Below are 20,533 nucleotides of genomic sequence, written 5' to 3'. Positions count from 1 at the left end.
CAATAGGTGAAAACACACAAGGTAATTTAATACACAACAGGTGAATACACACAAGGTAATTTAATGCACCCACAACAGGTGAATACACACAGAATAAGTATATAAGCACAGGGTAGGTAAATTACTCTTTGGTGTTTTTCATGTTATTGAGGCAGTTCATTAACTCGGGAATCCAAGCGGACACCTGAATGGTACCAATGACAGTTTTACGAAGAGAGTCAGAAAGAGACTCGAGATTGGAAGTCATCAGCTCACTAAAAAAAATTAGGTAAGAGCAAAGAAGAAACATACTCCTTGAGTAAAGTAAAATTCTTGGAATAGTTTAACTGGTAGAAACAGATCATTTTAATAGCCTTAGAAATCAAATTCGGAGACGAACAAATCTCGAAACAAAGACAGGAAGAAAGAGCATCCTTGTACTTACGAAGGTTAAGAAGAACCTCAGCCTAAAAATAAAAAAAAATGTGTTAAGAAAAATAAACAGGCCAAAGAGGTAATTGAGAAAAGGCGTACCCGGAAAAGGAAAAAAGAAGGCCTGTCATGGACAACATTCTCGAAAGAGCTATTGAAGTAGTATTCGAGGCACAACTTGGCGAGCTCAGAATCAGAAATCTCAACCTCCCCTAAAAATTATAGATATAGGAAAAACGAATAGGTGCAGATAAATAGAAGTGTAAGTGGAATCCTTACTTAAACTGTCAAAAGAAGGGTAATCGTAGTCCAAAATGCTCGAGTGGGCAACGGAATCGTTGAAAAAGGACTGAAAAGTAATAAATATAAACACTGAGATAAACTACCTCATCATATTCAGAATGGGTTTGACTAGGAGACTGTATATGATAGTTTTTTATCATGTTTAGACAAAAGGGCGAAAATAATAGATGTTAATGTGTAGTATGTAAAAGTGGGAAATTCCGTGAAATCAAACTTCCAAGATTTAAAACAAAAAACAAAGAATATTATTTTAGGTGAAACGGATTTGAAATAGAACCAAAAAATAAGAACGATAGTAATTTAATCAAACTTTCACCCCCATAGATACAACACTTCAAGTTTATTAAACGTAGCGGATGTTTTATTTTAAAATGTACATTTTATAAAAACATGGAATTTCTGCCAAATAAAACACACAGAGGACTGCCCAGTAGGACAGTGAGCCACTCTGACCACTCGAACAACTTAAACCCGAAGAACGTGACGACAAGGAAGCAAACCTATGTGGAAATAGACAGCCTGGCCCTGATAAAGGCGATAAAACACTGCAAAGATAACTACCCGGTGCCGGTTAACGGGCAGCTTTTGGGCCTGGACTTCGGAGATAAGCTGGAAGTGACGAACTGCTTCCCGTACCCGCAAAAGAGAGACATCTACAACTCGATCATCAAGGACAAGAGCGCAAATATGCTGTCGGAAAACGAAATAGAGGAGAGAGCAGACGACGAGTTTGTGAAGTACCAGGACAAGATGATAGACCTGGTCAACGACATCAAAGTGGACTGCTTCGCAATAGGATGGTACCAGACAATCAACTTCGGAGACCTGCAGTCGAAGGAAGCAATCGACAACCTGGTGACATACCAGGAGTCAGTGGACAAGGCGATCATGCTAGCCTTCGATCCAGTGACGACCTCAGGAGAAGTCTCGTTCAAGGCGTACAGAGCCTCAGACCAGCTGCTGGCAGTGTACCACACGGAGGACCCTGACGTGAGAAAGTTCAACGCGCTGAAGGGAACTGAGATCCTGGAGGAGGTGCCGATCGTGATCAAGAACTCGATACTCTCAGAAGTGTTCCTGACGCAGTACTTCGCAGACAGCCTGGTACAGAACACGTACGTGTTCGACGTTCTGGACGCATCGCACAACAACTACCTGGAAAAAAACCTCGAGTTCCTGTCGCAGTCACTGGAGGCGCTGTGCGACAACCAGGAGAAGTTCATCAGGTACCAGAGGGACTACACGAAGCTGGTGCAGCAGCAGAAGCAGCTGCTGGAGAGGAGGAGGCTGGAGAACGAGCAGTGCAAGCTCAAGGGCGAGCCGCTGCTGCCGATGCCGGAGTTCGACAACAGCCTGCTGAAGAAAATCGAGGCGCCCTCGCAGCTCTCCACGATAATAATGAGCAACGAGTGCACGACGCACACGAAGGACGTGAATTCTCTGTGCTTCGACAACATCGCCAAAATGTTCCTCCTGTACAATAGACTCCAGGATAAGTGAGTGGTCAATTTATTTTAATATCCTGTAAATTTAAAACACACGGTCAGTACACGCCCATTTATGATATATACACGTATATATGTCGCTTAATATGTAGATTCTGAAAAAGTCAGAAAAATATACAGGTGAGTATGTGCCAATTTTCCTAGGATTTTCGCCAAGATCATTAAATCACGAAGAGAAACAGATAAATAAAACCAACACAGGCAATTAAATCGTGAAAAACGCAATATATGAATAAAATAAATTAAATAATAGGATCAACGAATACTAGGTGAGAGTGACTTTGGGTTATGGTAGAATCTAAAGATTCCACGGCAAATTGGGAAAAATCCATCCTAATTTAATGAAAAAACATTAAAGATAAATAAAAACAACCATAAATGGTATAAAAATAATAATACATATACAAATCTGTAGATTTATAGGTTGGTGTGTGCACCCTCACGGTATGTCGATATATAAGTTTAAACTGGCAAAAGTGCTTCAACACAGCACTTAAAATGCGCGATCTAAGTAAAATTAATAGTATTAAAACCATTAAGGCAATTTCACAGAAACATACTAAAACATGAATGGCTTCAGATTGCCTGATCCCATGAACGCAGGGTATGAGCCATACATAGACATAGAACCAAGGATGATTCCAGGCACCAATAGAAGCAGACAGGCTAATTTAGTAGACTCTAGGGACTTTACACCAAGAAACAAGCCGAATTACGATTCTAGAGAGGATTCCGTGTCAGCAATACGACTGAATAATCACGTGAACCAGGCACATACATTGGGGAGGAACGTGTATCGTTCAAAAGAGGTAACTGGTGGAACCGGCAGGCAAGCTAAACCCAATGTCAACAACAGCAACGTAACACGTGTAACAGAGAGTCTTTATAACCAGGATTTTGAGGGCAGGTCAGTGAATTACGAGTCCATACACACCGATTTAAACAGTACCATATTGAGCAACTACACTGAGGGAATCTCATCAGTCGGTAGTTTCGAGTATAAATATTACAGAAGCAACGATCCTGACGGTTACTCTGAGGCCAATTACACTGATAAGTACGGAAGGGAAAGCGCAATCCAACCCAGGAGCCATACTGTCAAAAGGACTCCCGAGAGGCCGAGCAGGCCCAGCAAAGAGACAATCGCCCATAATAAAATCAAGTCAAGCCACCAAATAGTTAAGTTGCCCAGTAGGACACCCAATAGTCAAGTTGATATCATCGGTTCAGATGGACCTGATGATGACATTGGGTTTTACCAGTTAACTAGGGACGAATTGTGTAGAGGTTTGGGCTCCATTGGCCTAGCATTGAGCAAAGTCTTCAGCCTTACGGGTAAGGGTGTCTTGTACCTTTGCAGCTCAATCACAGACAGTACTGAGGGCCTTTTTGAGACGGAAAGGAACACGGCTGGCAAAGTGGCCGAGTTGCATAGCAGGGGTGACACCAACTATCCACACTGCAACTGTTCAATTAACTCTAACAAAGACCATAGGGCCATCCCTGATCTCCACATCAATTATGATACATCGTGCCAATTGAATGGTGGAGTACACAAATACACCAATCGAAGGCACAATGCTGCATTTTATGACAAACAAGAAGGTGGTGGCAAATACATCAACGACAGTCACACTTACATGGATGTCCACTTATTAGAAAGGGGAAGAGAACAGAAGGCCAATAATGAACAAATGTACTACAGAAATGTGAACAACAAACCAAGTGAATACGACAAAAAACACGTTAATAACCCTGGCTACCTAAACAAAGCAAACAGCCACTACGATAATTTTAAAATTGAATTTGGCGAAGATTTAGATTATTCAAATGGGACTTGTATTCCAGAGAATGGCTATGAACTTAACTGTCCAGATGTGAACCGAATGAATAGAAACATATACAGGGATAGGGAATTGCGTAGAGGTAATAGGATGGTTGAAAGAACTGTGAACAGCAGATTCGTAAGCAGCTATTCAATCGAGGAACCCTTCAATACGCCCACACACAATGTTAAAAGCCCTGAGGCTGCAAGTGTTCTGTCCAACCTGGGGAATCATGATATTCGAAGTATTCAGTCCAATAGTGTTGTACAAAAGTCCATTGTCAACACAAGTAGCATAAGGCCCGTTGAATTCAACAAGGAAAAGGTAAATTCACACGGGTTTGACAAGCTTAAGACTGTGGAAATGGCAGAGAGAACTAGAAAGAACACTCTGGATGGAACCAATTTCGGCAGACCATGTGTAAGTGCATACGGAGCAGATACCAATGAACCAGAAAACAAACCCAGTGAAAAGCCAAATATGAGAACATCAGAGGGTGAAAGCACAGGTTCCTATAAACCACCTGAAGAGCAAGAAGCAAAGTACCTGAGAACTGAAATAAGGGAGCAGTTGAGCCTAAAAGGGGATTTAATGAAGGAGCTTAAAGATCAACAAACAGATGAAATCGATGATAACACATCGAAAAGTTTTATTAGCCTGAGTAACAACGACAGCACTTCTCAAAGTAATTACAGCAGAACCAAAAGTGTAGATGGTATATCAATAGGAGACGGAAGTTCTAATAAGAGCCTGGATAAAATATCAATTGCAGAATATGATACAGATAAAAGCGTGGATAGCATATCAATGGGAGAAGATGAGTCAAAAGATGGAAGAAAGAAAAAAAATAAGAAAGGATTGTTTTCATTCGGGAAGAAAACAAAATAACCACGTCAAAACAAGTCACTAAAGGAGACTAAAGTCAAACAATATATATAGAAATAAAAATTGATTTAAAATGTCAAGTGTGAATAGATAATAGCATTTTATCGCCATAATGGATTCCATGGGGAGTCAGTCAAATCGAATGTAGGGGGCATGAACTTGATCAGTAAAAAAGTGACACTAATCACATCACTTTACATTTTTTATGTTTAATTATTAAAAAAACTAAACATACATATATATACTCTGAATAATCGAAGTAGCGTATCGATAGGAACCACACCACATTTTTAGTCGAAGAATATCTAGAAGTATTTGTAAAAAGAATGGCCAAAAAATCGAAATCTAAGTTGGTGGAGAACGTAAACCACCGCCTTCAACTGGTCATGAAGTCAGGAAAGGTCTGTCTCGGCTTTAAATCGACAAAGGCAACATTGAGGAACGGAAAAGGTTAGTAGGCACTAAAAACGTTTGTAATTAATATTTTTTAGCATTACTGGTAATTATGAGTAATAACTGCCCGCCGCTGAGAAGATCGGAAATAGAATATTACGCAATGTTGGCGAAGTGTGGAGTACACCACTACACGGGAGATAATAACGATCTAGGAACAGCCTGCGGAAAGCATTTCAGAGTTGGATGCATGGCAATACTGGATGCAGGAGATTCTGATATCGTCCGCAGCGTCGAATAAAGAATTTACGCAAATTACATAAAATGCTAATTAAAATGTATTTGTTAGACAATTTGGTAGCCAAAAATATATGACACACATTATATTATATTATACATGTAAATATGATGAGTGTATTTGTAGCCGAAGTAATAAATCGTTAACCTAAGATGGGGGAATGTGTATAGAGAGAATAGAGTAAGGAAGAAATCAAAAAATATATTTGTTTAAACTGATATTCTAATGAATATTGAATTTTGTATAAATTAAGCCAAATTGTTTCCACATATGTAGAATATTTCAATGGATAAAAAGCACTTTAAAGGGAGCCGCCGCTCCGAATTACAGGAGTTGAGAGAGGAACTCCAAAGCACAGACAAAGATAAGCAAAAGGAAGCAATCAAAAAGGTAATAGGAGCAATGACAACAGGAAAGGACGTATCGAGCCTGTTCCCAGACGTAGTAAACTGTATACAGACGAACAACATAGAATTAAAAAAACTAGTGTACCTGTACGTGATAAACTACGCAAAAGTGCAGCCGGAACTGGCAATACTAGCAGTAAACACATTCTGTAAAGACTCATCAGATCGCAACCCACTGATAAGGTGTGTGGAGCTTAGAAAGGAAAATAAATAATGTTCAGGGCGTTGGCAATAAGAACAATGGGATACATAAGACTGACGGCAATAACGGAGTACCTGGTGGACCCTCTGAAGAGGTGTAAAAACGACCCGGACCCGTACGTGAGGAAAACAGCAGCAATATGCATATCGAAGCTATACGGTAAGAACGTCGAGCCTCAAAGCGTTTAGGAATCTCGCCGACACTAGTGCACGAGGAGGGGTTTCTGGAAATGTTGCAGGAAATGCTCTCAGACCAGAACCCAATGGTAATATCGAACGCAGTAGCAACGCTAGTGGAAATATCGGAGCTGTCAGGAGATAACATATTCCTGACGATGCTAAACAGAGATAAGAACGCACTGGACAGGTTGTTAAACGGACTTAACGAGTGTATCGAATGGGGACAGGTGTACATCCTTGACGCGCTTGTGTACTATAACCCGCCGGACGCAGTACAGGCGAAGAAGGTGATCGAAGGAGTGACGCCGAGGTTCTCGCACATTAACCCGGCAGTGGTGATGTCAGCAATCAAGGTGGTGCTGAAGATGATGAACAAGATCCCAGACAAGGAGTACCTGAGAGCAATAGGAATGAAATTGTCAGCGCCACTAGTGACGCTGTCGTCGCTGGAGCCTGAGATACAGTACGTGGCGCTGAGGTCGATCCTGGTGGTGATATCCAAGTACCCGCGGCTGCTGGAGGACCAGGTGCGCTCATTCTTCTGCAAGTGCACAGACCCGCTCTACGTTAACATCGAGAAGCTGGAAATCATGGTTAAGCTGGCGAACAGCTCGAACTACACACTGATCCTGAACGAGCTGAAGGAGTACTCGACGGACGTGGACCTGGAGTTCGTGAGACGCTCAATCAGAGCAATCAGCATGCTCTGCATAAGGCTGGAGCTGGCGCTCAACTCGTGCGTGAACGCACTGACGGAGCTGCTGAAGCTGAAGGTGAACTACGTGACTGAGGAGTGCACAGTGGCGCTGCGCGACATCCTGAGGACGTACCCGCAGGTCTTCTCCTACGAGCTGTTCCAGCTGTGCTCGGACGTGGAGGACATCTACGGCTCAGAGGCGAAGTCGGCGCTGGTGTGGATCGTGGGCCAGTACGCGTCGCAGATCGAGGACTCGACGGAGTACGTGCGGAACCTCTCGGAGACATTCCACGATGAGCCGCACTCAGTACAGCTGAGCCTGCTGACAGCAGCAATTAAGGTGCACCTCTCCTGCGAAAAGCCGGAGCTAGTATCGCAAGTCATCAGCAAGCGCGGCCTCGAGAGCAGAAACCCGGACGTGCGGGACCGAGCGTGCATGTACCTGAAGCTGCTGGAGTCGGGAAAGAAGGTGGCCTCGAAGGTGGTGCTCTCCTCGCTGCCGCCAGTGGCAGAGGGCACGCTCGACAGGAACATCCTCGACGACCTACTGGAGAACCTGGGCAGAGTGTCCTCAGTGTACCACCTGCCCTCGTGGGCAGTATCCTTCAAGGACTCGCTGACCGCGAACCCGCCGAAGTACGCGCCGAAGGAGGAGTCGAGCGACGACGAGCTCGAGGGCGACGACTACTTCAAGAGCGACAAGAACAGGGCAGCCTACAGCATGGACCAGTTCGAGGGATACTCGAACAGGCTCCCGGGCTACTTCTCAAAGTCGCAGGTGCTGCTGCAGCCCTCGCAGCGCGGCGTCAACGGGCAGCTGGGCCTGGAGATCTCGGGCTTCCTCTGCCGCCAGGAGGACAGGATCTCGCTGCAGCTGAAGCTGACGAACAAGGCCTCGGCAGTCTACGTACTCATGGCGATGCAGTTCAACACGAACTCGTTCGGCCTGGCGCCGCTGCCGCTAAACTCGCCGGTGACTGTGCACCCGGGGAAGTCCGCGGAGTGCCACGTGGCCCTGAACACGAACCAGATCCCGTCGAACAACCCGCCGGAAGACCCGATAACGATCCAGGCGGCGATAAAGACGAACCTGGACGTGTTTTACTTCTTCCTGACCTACGACCTGCCGCTGGTCTTCGTGCACGACGCGCGCATCGGCAGGACGCAGTACGAGGCGCTCTGGGCGCGCTACCCGGCCAGGGACTTCCCCTTCCACAGGAGGGGCAACGTGGTGAAGACGCTGCAGAACTTCAGCGTCTTCCACGTGGGCAGCGGCCTCTTCAACGAGCCCGACGCGGCCTTCTTCTACGCGCAGACCACGAACTCGCTCTCGATCCTCGCGCGCGTGACCCCGAGCACGCTGACTGTGAAGTCGGACTCAAGCAGCCTGACGACGCTGTTCGCGAAGTCGGTGGACAAGATGTTCAGCTAATATTTTAAACTACACAGCTATACACACGTTAACCTAGGCCTGCCAACATGAATACGTAAAAAATACACACATTAGTTTATGCCTGCCAACATAAGTACGTAAAAAATACACATTAGTTTAAGGGGTAGTTTTTACTTTTTACAGCGGCAAGTAACATCCTCAGGTGTTGCCAGGTTACGAATATTTTACAGTGAAGGAAGCAACAAGCTTACGGTGGCTAGTGAAGGGTGTTGTAGTAGTGAGTCATGGGCTCGATCCTCAAGTACTTCTCCATGAGGCTCAGCTTCGAAGCGCCCTCCTTCATCTTCGTGCTCTCCTCCTTGGCGATAGAGTAGCAGGACCCGGACTCCTCGTCGGCCCTGTCGTAGGAAGAGTCGAAGGCCCAGCCGCAGAGCGACAGCGTGTCCTCAAACTCCTGCGAGTTCGAGCTAAAGTTCAGAAGGCGCCTGACCTCGGGGACCTTCATGTAGTGGTACACCATGGGAAGCATGTCGAGCACGAACCTGCGTACAGTGTCGCACACGCCAGGAACGTCCAAGATCGTCTTGTCAGGGGAGCACTCGAGCGGCGACTTGGCGGCCTCCCAGAAGGCCAGAAACATACAATTATGAAGCAAGCTGTGCAGCTTTATGATCTTCGCGACGGGCTCCTTGGCCTGAAGAGGCAAAGGAATCTGAGCAACGCAAACCGTAAAGTCGGAGCTGGGAAACTGAGTCAAGGACTGAATGAGAATCTTCTGAATAACCAGCGGATTCGCCTCCCGAGGGTAAATTAAATACAGCTTCAAAATGGCGACGTTGTTTTTGATGCTATAAAGATTATTGTCGAGCATCTGTTGGTCCAAAGATTCCACGAACACGGGAAGGGAGGAAAGCTGGAAACGAGATGAGGGAGATTCCAACAAAAAGTCAGACTTGTTTTTCGACTCCAATGAGAAATCGGAATCCATGTTTAAACCAACAAAAGTGTATATAAACCAAAAAAGAATATAAACTGAGTAAAGAATAGCGATACATGGGGGTCCAATTTCTTTACACAGTTAAAATGTATAATAATAATTAATTGAGCTTAATTGTGCTTTAAAAACAACCATTTTAATATATACAATGTTTTAAAAATCGAGTTTGTTTGATTTTGTAACAATGCCACATACACATCGCAACCATATGTTAAAATAATGTAAAATATTAAAGATGTTTCTAAAATCTAACTACTTAAAACTGAGTGAACTGATAGTTGCTTTAAACTTTAAGCGTTTTCCTCTGAGATTCTTCACTACCCAGAGAGATAATCTGCAGCTAATAAAGAAGGTGTCGGTGAATAGAACGGAATGGGAGAAGCTGAGGACCGAAAGCCAAGAAGACAGCACACATTACTACGACATAGAAAGCGAGGCGGCGCTGGCACATTCGGGATTCGGAAAGCCGCTAACAAGTAAAAGTAAATACGGACTAAAGTATTTGGGAATGCTACAGGTTAGTAAAGAATTTTTTTTATTTAGTTCAGAGAGTGTCGCAATCCACATCGCAAGAGAAGTTTAACAACCTGCTCGAGGAGATATCGACTTACATAGACGAGTTCACGCCGTGTGAACTGATAGACATCAGTTACTTTCTAACGAGAATAAACAGACTGGGATCGTCGCAAGTAGTGGAGCCAATACTGCACAGGTTCTTTTCGCTGCCGGAGAGGTTATCGTGCCTAAACGGAGTGTACTTCCACAGGTAAAGTGAGCTGATATAAGTGTGTATTAGGCTGCTGAGAACAATGTTTATATACCAGGACGTGACCTACAGGCTGTGGGTGTACGAAATAGCGCAGATCCTATCATACAAGCACGACCACCTGCTGATGAGAGACATACAGCTGATCGTGGACGACCTGTCGCTGTTCTACGACGCAGCAGCACAGAGCTCACTGCAGACGCTGGAGGACACAGTGATCAGCAGAGTCAATGAACTGGACATGTACAGGTTGCCTCTGCTGATACACGCACTAGGTAAGAAGGGAGAAGAGATAAGAAAATGTTCAGGAAGGTGCGGATATAACTCGATCAATGTCGCGAAGGTGGTTCACAAAGTGTACGTGGGATTCAAGGGACACCAGTACTACTACTCGCCGCACCTGATAGGACTGCTGCTCAAGGGCTATGTGTCGTTCCACTTTCACCCAGGAACGGAGTTCCTGGACGACATATGGGAAAACATTAAGCACACGATAAAGGTATGTGATGATGACGTTTACAGTTGGGATAGTCGGATTAGATAGGAAAGTAGTTGAGTAGATAGGATAGTAGTTGAGTAGACCCGGAATAGATATACTTGTCAACCTAATTAAATTTATAGAAAATTGAGTTTAAGTATTTGTCCTGGATCTCAGAGTCGCTTCTGAGGCTGCGGTATTTCCAGAACATAAAGGAGTTCTTTGATGAGCTGATACCGAAAAGGAATTTACTGAGTTACCTGGAGTACACGGACTTCATGTATTCCTGCTGGTCGATACAGTCGCACATCCTGAGTCTGGAGTTTAGGCCATACGTGGTGCCAGGATCGATATGGCAAGACGTGGACCACGCGCAATCAGGCGAGGATAGGGGAGTAAGATCGAGCACACTATCGCAGGAGAGTAACAGCAAGGATGTGATAGACACGCTCTGCGAGTACTACGATAAGATATTCGCACTGGTCATGAACGAGGTGCCGGCAAAGGTGTACGACTGCACGCCGCCGTACAGAGTGACGCAGTTTGAAGTGCTCACGAGGCTGCTGCACGTGTACCCGACCCCGAGAGACTTTAGAATTGAAATGCCGCTGAGGAAGTTCGACATGGCGTACCCAGTGCTTAAGTTCCCGAACGTAGTGGACCAGTGGAGACCAGGAGACATAGAGTACGTGTACACGACGATGGATTACCTCGAGTCGTCGCGTTTCTTCGGAGAAAGGGCGGAAGGAGGAGCGAGGCAGGATACGTCAAGCGTGGAGGCGATGGCGCTGAGCGCGGCCGAGGAGCCGCTGAGGTCACTGGTGAGGGGAGAGAGAGCAGGTGAGCTGAGGCCACTGCACCCGCTGCTCAAAAACTACATCCACTCGTTCTTCTTCAGGACGCCGGCGCTGGCGCCCAGAGGGCTGCGACTGCTGATCCAGGGGCTGGTGAGAATACACTTCGAGCAGAGGGAGGAGGGCACGGTGGACAGGGACCTCCTGCCAACCATAAAGCTGGGAGAGGCCGAGCGGCCGTTCTCGTGCGCGATCGTGCGGGAAATGTACCGGAAGCTGGCGTGCTTCAACAACGACGACCTCATCGTCTCGCTCTTCGGAATGATCGCGCTCAGAATGTTCGACATTGAGCTGGCGCGGGAGCTTATGAGCCAGGCAATACAAATGTGGACACACCAGAACGCGGAGAAGGTGCTGCGCGCCGACCAGAAGGAAATGATGTCGCTCTTCTTCAAAACGCTCGCCAGAAGCTATCCTTCCATCTACTCTACGCTGGATACGGAGGCGATAGGGAAGCTGCTGGAGTAGAGGGAATTAAATGTGGTAACAGTAAATTGCAGAATAGCTAGTGGAATGTATGGTGTTTTGGAGCTGGAATGGGCGTTGGGAGCTCCTTTAAGGTTACACATGTTTACGTGAGTAACCCGACGGTGGGTGCTCAACAAAAGTTAGTTAACGGAAAGCAGTGATTTATATTTATATTTTAAGCAGCCAGTATACAAACAGAAAAATATACAGACATAGAAGGTGAACGGGAGTGACAATTGCTTTAAATAAACCCTTTCAGTTTGGTACAGCTATTATGGTTTCTGATGTTTTATTATCCACAGTAACCAGCCTGACTAAGCGTACCCTTAGATTTATATGATTGTTTAACAGTGATTTGGAACATAAACTATCGGTAAAATGATACTATCCTCCCTAAGAACGGTGACCCTTGCCAGGCATCACATAACTCTGATACACAACGGTAAGTTGCCTCCGAGTTAACACAACGATAAACAGGCACAGCAGTGCGCTGCTTCGCCTCCCTGCCTCCAGTACACAATCTTCCGCCGCCGCCGCCCAGGGAGTACAACGAAGACGGGACGCCGAAGAGGTACCGCAACGTCAGGAAGGTCTACGGTCACAAGTACAACTGGGAGCACTGGACGCTGAGGCCTGCCGGAGTGTTCCACACAGTGCTCGTCGGGGAGTTCGGAAGACAGCTGAACCCGTTTCTGGCCTGGTGCGGGCAGTTCCCGCCGATGGTAATAGGAGTTCCGGCAGCACTCCTCGTGTTCGTGCTGGCGTTCCTGCTGCAAAACTCCTTCCTCATAGGTGCGTGCACGCCCTCATAGCTAATATTTAGGAATAAAGCCGAAGCGCTACACAGTGGAGTGGGTGAACGCGTCGAAGGAGCGCGCGTTGGCGGAGAACACGAACCCGGTGACGAGGTACCTGGACCGACGCAGAAGAGTAAGCGGAGACCGACGCAAATATGCTTTAGGAGCGCGGCATGAACTGGATTCTGCAGAACTACCTCCCCAGCCACCCGTACTTTGCGCTTTTGGGCGAGTACTACCACGACCCGGACTACGTGAACACCGAAGAGTCGGGAGAGGAAGCGGTAGCAGAAACATAAGCTTATGGGACCCAGATTCGTTTTAATTGGGATTATGAACTAATGTATTGATAAACGAGCAGCTTTCCTGAATAATCGCCTAGTGATCAACTGGAATAACTCCGGAAAGTGTATTTTACGAGGCCTAATGGCCAGTTACGGCCACCAATTCAGTCCATGAGGCTAGCATTTACACTTATCTAACGGCACTGATATCAGTCTAGTATATAGGCATATAACAATAAACACCATTTAAATTAACATTTAATCTAATGCCATTACACACAGTAGAGTTAGCTGACTACGATTACACAACTATACACATTCGTCTAACGCACATGAGCACGTGCTCAGTGGTTTACACACCATCGCCTACACACATACACACACACATTCGTCCACACACCTAGGGAAAACAGGGACCTGCACATGAAAACGAGCAAGAAAACTCATGCACACGCATACGTAAATATATAAATACGTCTTCAGGATATTAGTTGGCGGCCGATCGGTGAGGCAGCCGAGCGTGAGCATTAAAAGAAGCATGTATGCGACAGGCTGCAGAGGAGCCATGAGCTGGTAAACCCATGTGCCGTAGGGGCACTCAAATTTAAAGTGCCATATAAAGCCCGCAATATCCACTCATCCGATAGAAAAAACATGCATATATAAAGAAGAAACTGAGAAAGAATCTGAAGTTGCTGCAACTCATACGCTCATTTCTCAAATCATCGACGCTATAGCTGATTGCCAAACAACTTTAAATCTGAGTCAATGAAGAAGCGCTAACGTCTAATTTCTAAAACATTGTCTATCTACGTGATTCCACCGATTAAGGCACAGTTAAGTAACAAGGTATGTCGGTCAGTGTTAACGTTCATGTTCAGTTTCAAGTGCTTATGCAAATGACTGTCTACATCTAAAATTGGTATCGTTATTTTATCGATAGCGCTGTGTTGACAACGTGTTTCTACTTTAATTACTGATGTTTCAACAATTTTTGCTGAGGTTAACATAAATTGCAACTGAGCCTTAAACAATGCGATAAAGGTAACAATGTGCAACTAAACATAACACCAAGCTAACAATTGAAGCTTATTCGTCGTGAGTGGGTTTACGCCGTCGCTACTAGTGCCTCGAGTGTGTGAGAACGCACCTGCGACGCTGGTTACTTTCTCATGGGTCTGTTTCTGGCACTCGGAACAACTCTCGCGGCAACTGGCCTGGCGTTCGGTATCGGACGGCTGCGGTCGCTGACCTTCTTGAAGTTGTTGCGGTAGTTTGGCTTGTAGGGCATGCGCCTCGGGAGCTGGTCCAGCCACGTCTTCTCCTTGTCAACGTAGCCCTTGTAGTCGAGCAGGCCCTCGGCGTCCTGCTCGTACTCGTGCCTGCGGAAGCCCATGAGGTGTGACACGGAGTGGCCACAGGCCTTGACGTAGTCGACGTACTTTTCGCAGACTGACGAGAGGAGGTCCTCGACCATGAAGATGGCCCTGTTGTAGGGGTAGAAGTCGTTGGACGTGATCGACAGGTGCAGCCTGTCTGAGACCGGGGCTGCGTTCAGGGGCTTCCCCTTAAGGCTTATGTCCACCTTGTTGTCCGAGTTTTTCATGATGTACTCGATGTTGGCGTTGTTCGGGCCCAGAATCGTGTTCGTGACGTCGAAGTCTGGTTCGTACGAGAAGAGCTCCGTCAGCTCGAACCTGGCCATGCGCTTCACGTCCGGCCTGTTGCTCACTCCGGGCACGTGCTCCACGCCGTTGAGTGTGATCGGTCTCGGGGGCTTTGCGGCTCCTTGATTTGGTGCGTGAAAAATTCCGTTCTTCGCTGGGCCGCTGTCAGGGCTGTAGGAGTATCGCGTCGACGGGGCGTCCGACGCGCTGGAGGGCGCTTTATACGGCTGAAAGACGTTTGCGTTGGACAAGAGTGAGTCTAGGGTCTGGCCCGACCTCATTAGCACGCAGCGCAGCGTTCCTATTCCGTTGAGTACAAATCCGTTGAGCTCTGAGACTGCTGCTGAGCAGGCACTGGGGTCGTTGAGTATGAGCTCCGCTGCCGGGTAGTCTGGGGACATAGAGATGCTATTGATTCCTGAGTAGTATGAAAACAGCTCCCTGAGGTCAGACTCCATCAGTTCGCACGAGTAGTTACAGTTCTCTAAAAACATCGCTAGTCTAACGTTCGAGTATTGATTCACGACAGGATCGTCCCAGCCGCTGTGCGGGGGGGCCTCTGGCTTACTGTATGCGCGGCTGCCGGCGTAACTATCTTTCAGGTCAGAGTATGGCGCGTGAGAAGCGTTCGGAGGGGCGTTCATAGAGTAGTAGTCTGGAGGCGCGTCAGAGCCTGCGTTGGTCCAGCCGACGTGGTTGTAGTCTAGGTGGGCAGGGGGCGCCTCCTTCGGGTACACAGAGTTGTATTTGAGCGAATCGTGACGTGGGTGTCTATACCCGAACTTCGAGTGGGAAAATTGCGGAGTAGAACCCATAGAAGAAGCGGGGTGAGGGGGTGGATTGGGCGCGTACGAGTTGACGGCGTAACTCGTCGCGCCGTCCCTCGAGTATGGATACTGAGGGGCCCTGTGACCGTATGCGTTCATGTTGGACAGTTCAAATCCTGATAACCTAGTAATCTATCTATTTTAACATAAATGAAGGAAGGAATGAATAAAATCCGGTCTCGGCAAGCGAAAAATCAAAGCGTTAAATCTAATCGAAGAAAGCAGATCTCCAGATTGTGTAAGGACTATGAAAATAAATATATCGTAATTATAATTATTTTGCGTCGAAATATGTTCAATAAATAAATCAATATACTTGATTTTTAAGTTTATTAGTTATCCTGACAGTTTTTAATCTTTATCTGGGCTCATGAGAGTGACTAAGTTAGAAACTTCTTTCGTATGATTGTATATAATGGCAAGGTTAATTATCAACAATGATCCGAAGAAAATGGTACTGAACAAAAAATATATACTAATTTGACATATCGGTTGGGTAACTTGTAGCTTGTTATGGGGGACCATAAATATCGATGGAAATAGCTCCCCTTAAAATTTGAGACACATTTATCCCTAACTATTATAAATTACAATAAATATACTAATAAATGCAAATCGCACGAGGCCGGTTTGAAATTATTATGTTAATGGCACTTTTTAATAAATAGGCAATTTATCCAAACAACTACCCCAATTGGAGAGTTTATAGCACACATTTATCAATCAAATAATTATGCAATGTTGTACAAGTTTGTATGAATTGGCAATGTATATTAAGTTGGTTTTTATAGGGTAATATATATACATACCAAATTTAGCTTATATTACTCATTAAAACATTAAAACTAGTCCGTTTATCTATACAGCGTTGTTTTTTCTATATTCGCTGTGGAGTTCATGAAGCTTCCTTTCTATTTCCTCAGTTAATTTGTCATAGTCGTTCTTTAAGCAAGTTACTCTACCCCTGGCCTTTCTAACGGCGTAAATATCAATATCGTCCCTAGGAAATTCCTCATTATCAACCAGAGCGCCCTTTAGTCCCACGTTTTTACACTCATCACTGTGTAAATAATCAATTAGTGCCTCCATCTCTAATTCGATATTCTTTCGTTTTTTGTCCAGTTCTAAAATTTCTGCCATTATATATAGTACAATATCACAAAATTTCAATGTGTAGTAATCAACGAAACATTAAAATGAAGTGTTATTCTTCCCAACATAATGGTCATGATTGACACAATGAATATAGTTACTCACGGAATTTTCTTAATGGAATGCTTCATTTTTAACCATGATGTTCAATAGGCTTGTCTTAAGTAGGTTTGATCCCGGTTCCTTCCCTAACAGTTTTATTTTAAAGAACACGGAGATTCTTTCAAATACATCGCACATTTTTAACTCTTCAAACAAGGTAGCCTTACACATTTACAAGTTAATAGACACTTTCTGTATATAACTGTTTTTGAGTCTGCTCACTTGGTTTTAGAGATATTTTACACACTACCGGTTTCATAAGAGGATTGGAAAGGGGAACTGGAACAGATACGTAGAGAGATATACAAAACCGGCATCAATAGAGAACACACAGCCAATATATTTTAATTATAAAGCGTCGTATCAATCAACGAAGAATTCAGTTTCGTATCTATGGGAGTTGCCGAAAAGAATAGCAGCATCGACGACGTCGAATCAGTTACTGGAATCATGGGTGTATTATAGGTAAGCATATATAGTTGACAAGACGTAAAACAACCATGTGTAGGCACAAGAGGAAGAAACTGTACCACTACGTGATGGCATTGAAGAGATTGAATGAAATAAAGCAGATAGATATTTCAGATTGGAGATTTAAGCTGATAATAAGCAAAGTGGTTAAGAGAGCAAGGTACTTCACAGGTAAGAGTTTAAGGATAGACAAGATGTGAATGTAGACCTCCCAGCAGTGTGTTACTACCTGGGAAATCTTAAGTGTGTCGAAGCACTTGAAAAGGTAACATACCACCTGATAGAGAGGATGGAGTACTATTCGCCGCTGCAGCTGGGAAGAATAGCGTCGGCCTTTTCATCGTGTAGACTATTCAACAAGTACCTGTTCTCACTGCTGTCGACGAGGTTCAGGAGTCTGATAGAGATAGCGTCAAACAGTTCAATAATATCAGTGACTCAGGTACGTTTAGAAAAAATTGAGTGAACCTACAAGGCGTTCGCGAACTGCATGGTGTATAACTTCAGTTTGTTCAACACAGTGTCTTTTGAGTTCCAGAGAAGAGTGAACAGGGACATATTGCACACAAAGGAGAGAATGGTTAACACGGCACACCTAACATTTTCATTCAAGCCACCGAAAGAACCACCATCGCTGAGCGAATTAGTGGAACTAGGTAAGCGTTGGACAAAGAAGCGTGAAACGTGTCTTAGGAGAGTGTTTTGCAACTGCAAAATACAAGGACCTTGGTTACTTCAATATGCTGTCAGCACTGCTAGTGGACCATGTAAATCAACCAGGTACCATAACAGAACAACCTGAGAACAATGTAAAATTGTAGACCAATTTGACCCAGTAATGATCGCAAAGGCAATATCGGTGTACAGTACACTTAAAATCAATGACATACCACTAATGGAAGAGGTAAGCCATTAGGATTATGATTGTCACACTTCTCATTTAGGTGTTAAAGAAGGTGCACGCTACGCCTTACAACTTCCCTCCGGCGCAGTAAGTTCTAAGTCTAATAATTTTTTGTCTTTAGCATGGCATCTATGTTAAGGAGCGTGTCGTCTATGATTTCAAGAACATTAAAGATATACCACAGTGTATGTGCTCATCGCTATTGACTTATTGTTTTAGCAATTTGAGGATTGTATGAAGCATCTAACTTCATATATGGACAGCATGGACAACAAAGCAGTACGAGGAATGCATAGTTAAACATATAAAGACATAAAACAACAATCTAACAACTTTGTGCTATTATAGTATAACTAAGTTTTACTGATACAGATACCAGTGCTAATAAAACTATTACCAACACTAATATATTTACAACTACTAATACTGATACCAACTGTAGTTGACTGATGTTGCAATTTTTGCACACAATGTCGGACTTAGTAAGCCCGAGTTGTTAAGCTCAGTAGTGGCCAATTTGATCAAAAACGCAAGGAAGGATAGGTCAGAGTACGACGCACCAAAGTTATTTGAAGTCATAACCTCTAAAATTAAGCTGGATGGTGAGGCGTTTAATCTGTTCTGCTATCAAACGAGGAGGCTGCTGAGTAAGCTTGAACCTTGCGATTTCATGAGAGCAGCCCGAGTTATGGTACGTTAGACAAACGTTTATTCGTGTGATACTAGAGGAGACTCAAGAGGGAGGATATGACAGACGTGAAGCTGCTGAATCTGATGGCACTCAGGCTGGCCGAAGTGAGTGACGAGTTTAACGCTCGCCAGTACAACTCAGTGATCACCGACCTAACTCTATCCGGAAACATACAGAGAGAAATCCTCAGGTCAATGTGGTTAAAAAACACGTTAGTTGGCCGCAATTCTAAACAAGATTGTAGGTACCCGAGGGGATTTAAGCCCACGCTAGAGGGGGTGCAAACAAGCTAACCAGTGACTCAACTAACATTTAATAGTATCCAAAGTTTAAGTAATTAGTACATGCAAGTGTGTGTATTTATAAATTGGAGACACGTGAATATGCGTGCCTTAGTATACAATGTACGTATATGTGTGTGTATATTTATATATAAGTATATGCATCAATATGTATACGTATCTGAATCAAGTGTATGTATACATTCGTATATATACGTGTATACCAATAGGGGTTTACCAAATTAGAAAAGTCTAAATTGCTTGCGAGGGTTTCCGAAAATCTCATTCTTCTCAACCTTAAGAACGTTAAATCTGACGGTCTTGGAGAGAGGCCTGCACTGACCAACAGTTACGATGTCACCGGCGGAGACGGTGAAGCAGGGAGAAACGTGAGCAGGAATGTTCTTGTGCCTCTTCTCAAACCTGTTGTACTTGGGGACGTAGTGGAGGTAGCTGACCCTCATGACGAGCGTGTTCTTCATTTTATGCGACAAAACCATGCCCTTGAGAACCCTACCCCTTATGGAAACATTGCCAGTGAAAGGGCATTTCTTGTCAACATAGTGGCCCTCCTTGGCCTCCTTCGGAGTAACGAAGCCCATACCAACGTCCTTCCAATACCTGGCCCTTTTGCCAAGTTTTTGGAGCTTCTTGACGCTGACAGTGGGTTGTTTTTGGAAAGCTTTGTGAACCTAAATAAAAATATAAGCCGAGAATACGAAAAATAACATACCTGAACGTCACTCTTATCCATATTTATATTCTAAACGGTAGAATAGGAAAAAGATGTAGTGTAGCTGAGATGTAATGCTAAAATAAGAATAATCAATACAGAATTGAACCAACGATGAATAAAAGTTGATTGTAAATATACGAAAAACCGATATGAATAAAAATAATTGAAGTAAAAGGTGGAATCTTTAGATTCTGCCATGGGGCCATGTAAACAAGAGCCAAATGGGGAAATGACAGAAAAAAACATCAATTTGGCCAACATCTATTTATGTAGCAAGGTCAAAAGGCAATTTTAAATTAATTATAGGGGCTCATGTACCCAGTTATATATTCTAATTTCAATTTGGGTATATCACTGTCCATTCCACTATGTGTAGCCCACAATAACCATTTATATACATATTCATTCACACATTTTATTTATATTTAAATCACATATTGACAATTTTGATAAATTATTTTCATCATCTTTTACTAGTACCTTCTTATAAATATTAATTCAATTTACAATTCCATGTTATCCACAACATTGTATTCCACATTATTCTTCTCCTGATTCT

The 20,533-nt window shown here is 44.4% G+C and overlaps 14 protein-coding genes across 14 annotated transcripts; 8 read left to right on the top strand and 6 right to left on the bottom strand.

Annotated features, from left to right (window-relative positions):
- Positions 1-121: 121 nt before the first annotated feature.
- On the bottom strand, positions 122-854 carry TOT_020000289 (conserved hypothetical protein; the record flags this gene model as incomplete). The annotated part of the gene is made up of 5 exons (XM_009692028.1): positions 122-254; positions 292-446; positions 514-623; positions 691-760; positions 798-854. 5 exons carry the CDS (start codon positions 852-854, stop codon positions 122-124), a joined length of 525 nt encoding a protein of 174 aa, XP_009690323.1.
- A 250-nt stretch (positions 855-1,104) lies between these two features.
- On the top strand, positions 1,105-2,214 carry TOT_020001043 (eukaryotic translation initiation factor 3; the record flags this gene model as incomplete). Its single annotated transcript, XM_009692027.1, has 1 exon — positions 1,105-2,214. One exon carries the CDS (start codon positions 1,105-1,107, stop codon positions 2,212-2,214), a length of 1,110 nt encoding a protein of 369 aa, XP_009690322.1.
- Positions 2,215-2,785: 571 nt separating this feature from the next.
- On the top strand, positions 2,786-4,933 carry TOT_020000287 (conserved hypothetical protein; the record flags this gene model as incomplete). The annotated part of the gene is made up of 1 exon (XM_009692026.1): positions 2,786-4,933. The coding sequence occupies one exon, from the start codon at positions 2,786-2,788 to the stop codon at positions 4,931-4,933; it is 2,148 nt and encodes a 715-aa protein (XP_009690321.1).
- Positions 4,934-5,256: 323 nt separating this feature from the next.
- TOT_020000286 (60S ribosomal protein L30) lies at positions 5,257-5,624 on the top strand (the record flags this gene model as incomplete). The annotated part of the gene is made up of 2 exons (XM_009692025.1): positions 5,257-5,380; positions 5,422-5,624. 2 exons carry the CDS (start codon positions 5,257-5,259, stop codon positions 5,622-5,624), a joined length of 327 nt encoding a protein of 108 aa, XP_009690320.1.
- A 282-nt stretch (positions 5,625-5,906) lies between these two features.
- On the top strand, positions 5,907-8,538 carry TOT_020000285 (beta adaptin; the record flags this gene model as incomplete). The annotated part of the gene is given in 4 exon segments (XM_009692024.1): positions 5,907-6,211; positions 6,250-6,397; positions 6,412-6,911; positions 7,110-8,538. 4 exon segments carry the CDS (start codon positions 5,907-5,909, stop codon positions 8,536-8,538), a joined length of 2,382 nt encoding a protein of 793 aa, XP_009690319.1.
- Positions 8,539-8,755: 217 nt separating this feature from the next.
- On the bottom strand, positions 8,756-9,487 carry TOT_020000284 (eukaryotic translation initiation factor 3 subunit 2; the record flags this gene model as incomplete). Its single annotated transcript, XM_009692023.1, has 1 exon — positions 8,756-9,487. The coding sequence occupies one exon, from the start codon at positions 9,485-9,487 to the stop codon at positions 8,756-8,758; it is 732 nt and encodes a 243-aa protein (XP_009690318.1).
- A 244-nt stretch (positions 9,488-9,731) lies between these two features.
- TOT_020000283 (conserved hypothetical protein) lies at positions 9,732-12,062 on the top strand (the record flags this gene model as incomplete). Its single annotated transcript, XM_009692022.1, has 4 exons — positions 9,732-10,013; positions 10,045-10,262; positions 10,293-10,761; positions 10,884-12,062. The coding sequence occupies 4 exons, from the start codon at positions 9,732-9,734 to the stop codon at positions 12,060-12,062; spliced, it is 2,148 nt and encodes a 715-aa protein (XP_009690317.1).
- Positions 12,063-12,336: 274 nt separating this feature from the next.
- Positions 12,337-13,158, top strand: TOT_020000282 (Cg8 protein; the record flags this gene model as incomplete). Its single annotated transcript, XM_009692021.1, has 4 exons — positions 12,337-12,382; positions 12,540-12,854; positions 12,886-12,992; positions 13,024-13,158. 4 exons carry the CDS (start codon positions 12,337-12,339, stop codon positions 13,156-13,158), a joined length of 603 nt encoding a protein of 200 aa, XP_009690316.1.
- A 472-nt stretch (positions 13,159-13,630) lies between these two features.
- On the bottom strand, positions 13,631-14,153 carry TOT_020000281 (hypothetical protein; the record flags this gene model as incomplete). Its single annotated transcript, XM_009692020.1, has 3 exons — positions 13,631-13,740; positions 13,819-13,895; positions 13,957-14,153. The coding sequence occupies 3 exons, from the start codon at positions 14,151-14,153 to the stop codon at positions 13,631-13,633; spliced, it is 384 nt and encodes a 127-aa protein (XP_009690315.1).
- Positions 14,154-14,305: 152 nt separating this feature from the next.
- TOT_020000280 (conserved hypothetical protein) lies at positions 14,306-15,736 on the bottom strand (the record flags this gene model as incomplete). Its single annotated transcript, XM_009692019.1, has 1 exon — positions 14,306-15,736. One exon carries the CDS (start codon positions 15,734-15,736, stop codon positions 14,306-14,308), a length of 1,431 nt encoding a protein of 476 aa, XP_009690314.1.
- A 51-nt stretch (positions 15,737-15,787) lies between these two features.
- TOT_020000279 (hypothetical protein) lies at positions 15,788-15,943 on the top strand (the record flags this gene model as incomplete). The annotated part of the gene is made up of 1 exon (XM_009692018.1): positions 15,788-15,943. One exon carries the CDS (start codon positions 15,788-15,790, stop codon positions 15,941-15,943), a length of 156 nt encoding a protein of 51 aa, XP_009690313.1.
- Positions 15,944-16,495: 552 nt separating this feature from the next.
- Positions 16,496-16,777, bottom strand: TOT_020000278 (proteasome regulatory protein; the record flags this gene model as incomplete). The annotated part of the gene is made up of 1 exon (XM_009692017.1): positions 16,496-16,777. One exon carries the CDS (start codon positions 16,775-16,777, stop codon positions 16,496-16,498), a length of 282 nt encoding a protein of 93 aa, XP_009690312.1.
- Positions 16,778-16,928: 151 nt separating this feature from the next.
- TOT_020000277 (conserved hypothetical protein) lies at positions 16,929-19,250 on the top strand (the record flags this gene model as incomplete). Its single annotated transcript, XM_009692016.1, has 11 exons — positions 16,929-17,048; positions 17,124-17,356; positions 17,400-17,522; positions 17,552-17,804; positions 17,838-18,018; positions 18,056-18,142; positions 18,184-18,266; positions 18,307-18,353; positions 18,388-18,451; positions 18,709-18,957; positions 18,993-19,250. The coding sequence occupies 11 exons, from the start codon at positions 16,929-16,931 to the stop codon at positions 19,248-19,250; spliced, it is 1,698 nt and encodes a 565-aa protein (XP_009690311.1).
- Positions 19,251-19,480: 230 nt separating this feature from the next.
- TOT_020000276 (40S ribosomal protein S11) lies at positions 19,481-19,992 on the bottom strand (the record flags this gene model as incomplete). Its single annotated transcript, XM_009692015.1, has 2 exons — positions 19,481-19,930; positions 19,972-19,992. 2 exons carry the CDS (start codon positions 19,990-19,992, stop codon positions 19,481-19,483), a joined length of 471 nt encoding a protein of 156 aa, XP_009690310.1.
- Positions 19,993-20,533: the final 541 nt, after the last annotated feature.

This window comes from Theileria orientalis, chromosome 2, assembly GCF_000740895.1.
Source record: "Theileria orientalis strain Shintoku DNA, chromosome 2, complete genome".
Classification (NCBI taxonomy): domain Eukaryota; phylum Apicomplexa; class Aconoidasida; order Piroplasmida; family Theileriidae; genus Theileria; species Theileria orientalis.
This window is presented reverse-complemented; position numbering and strand designations above follow the sequence as displayed.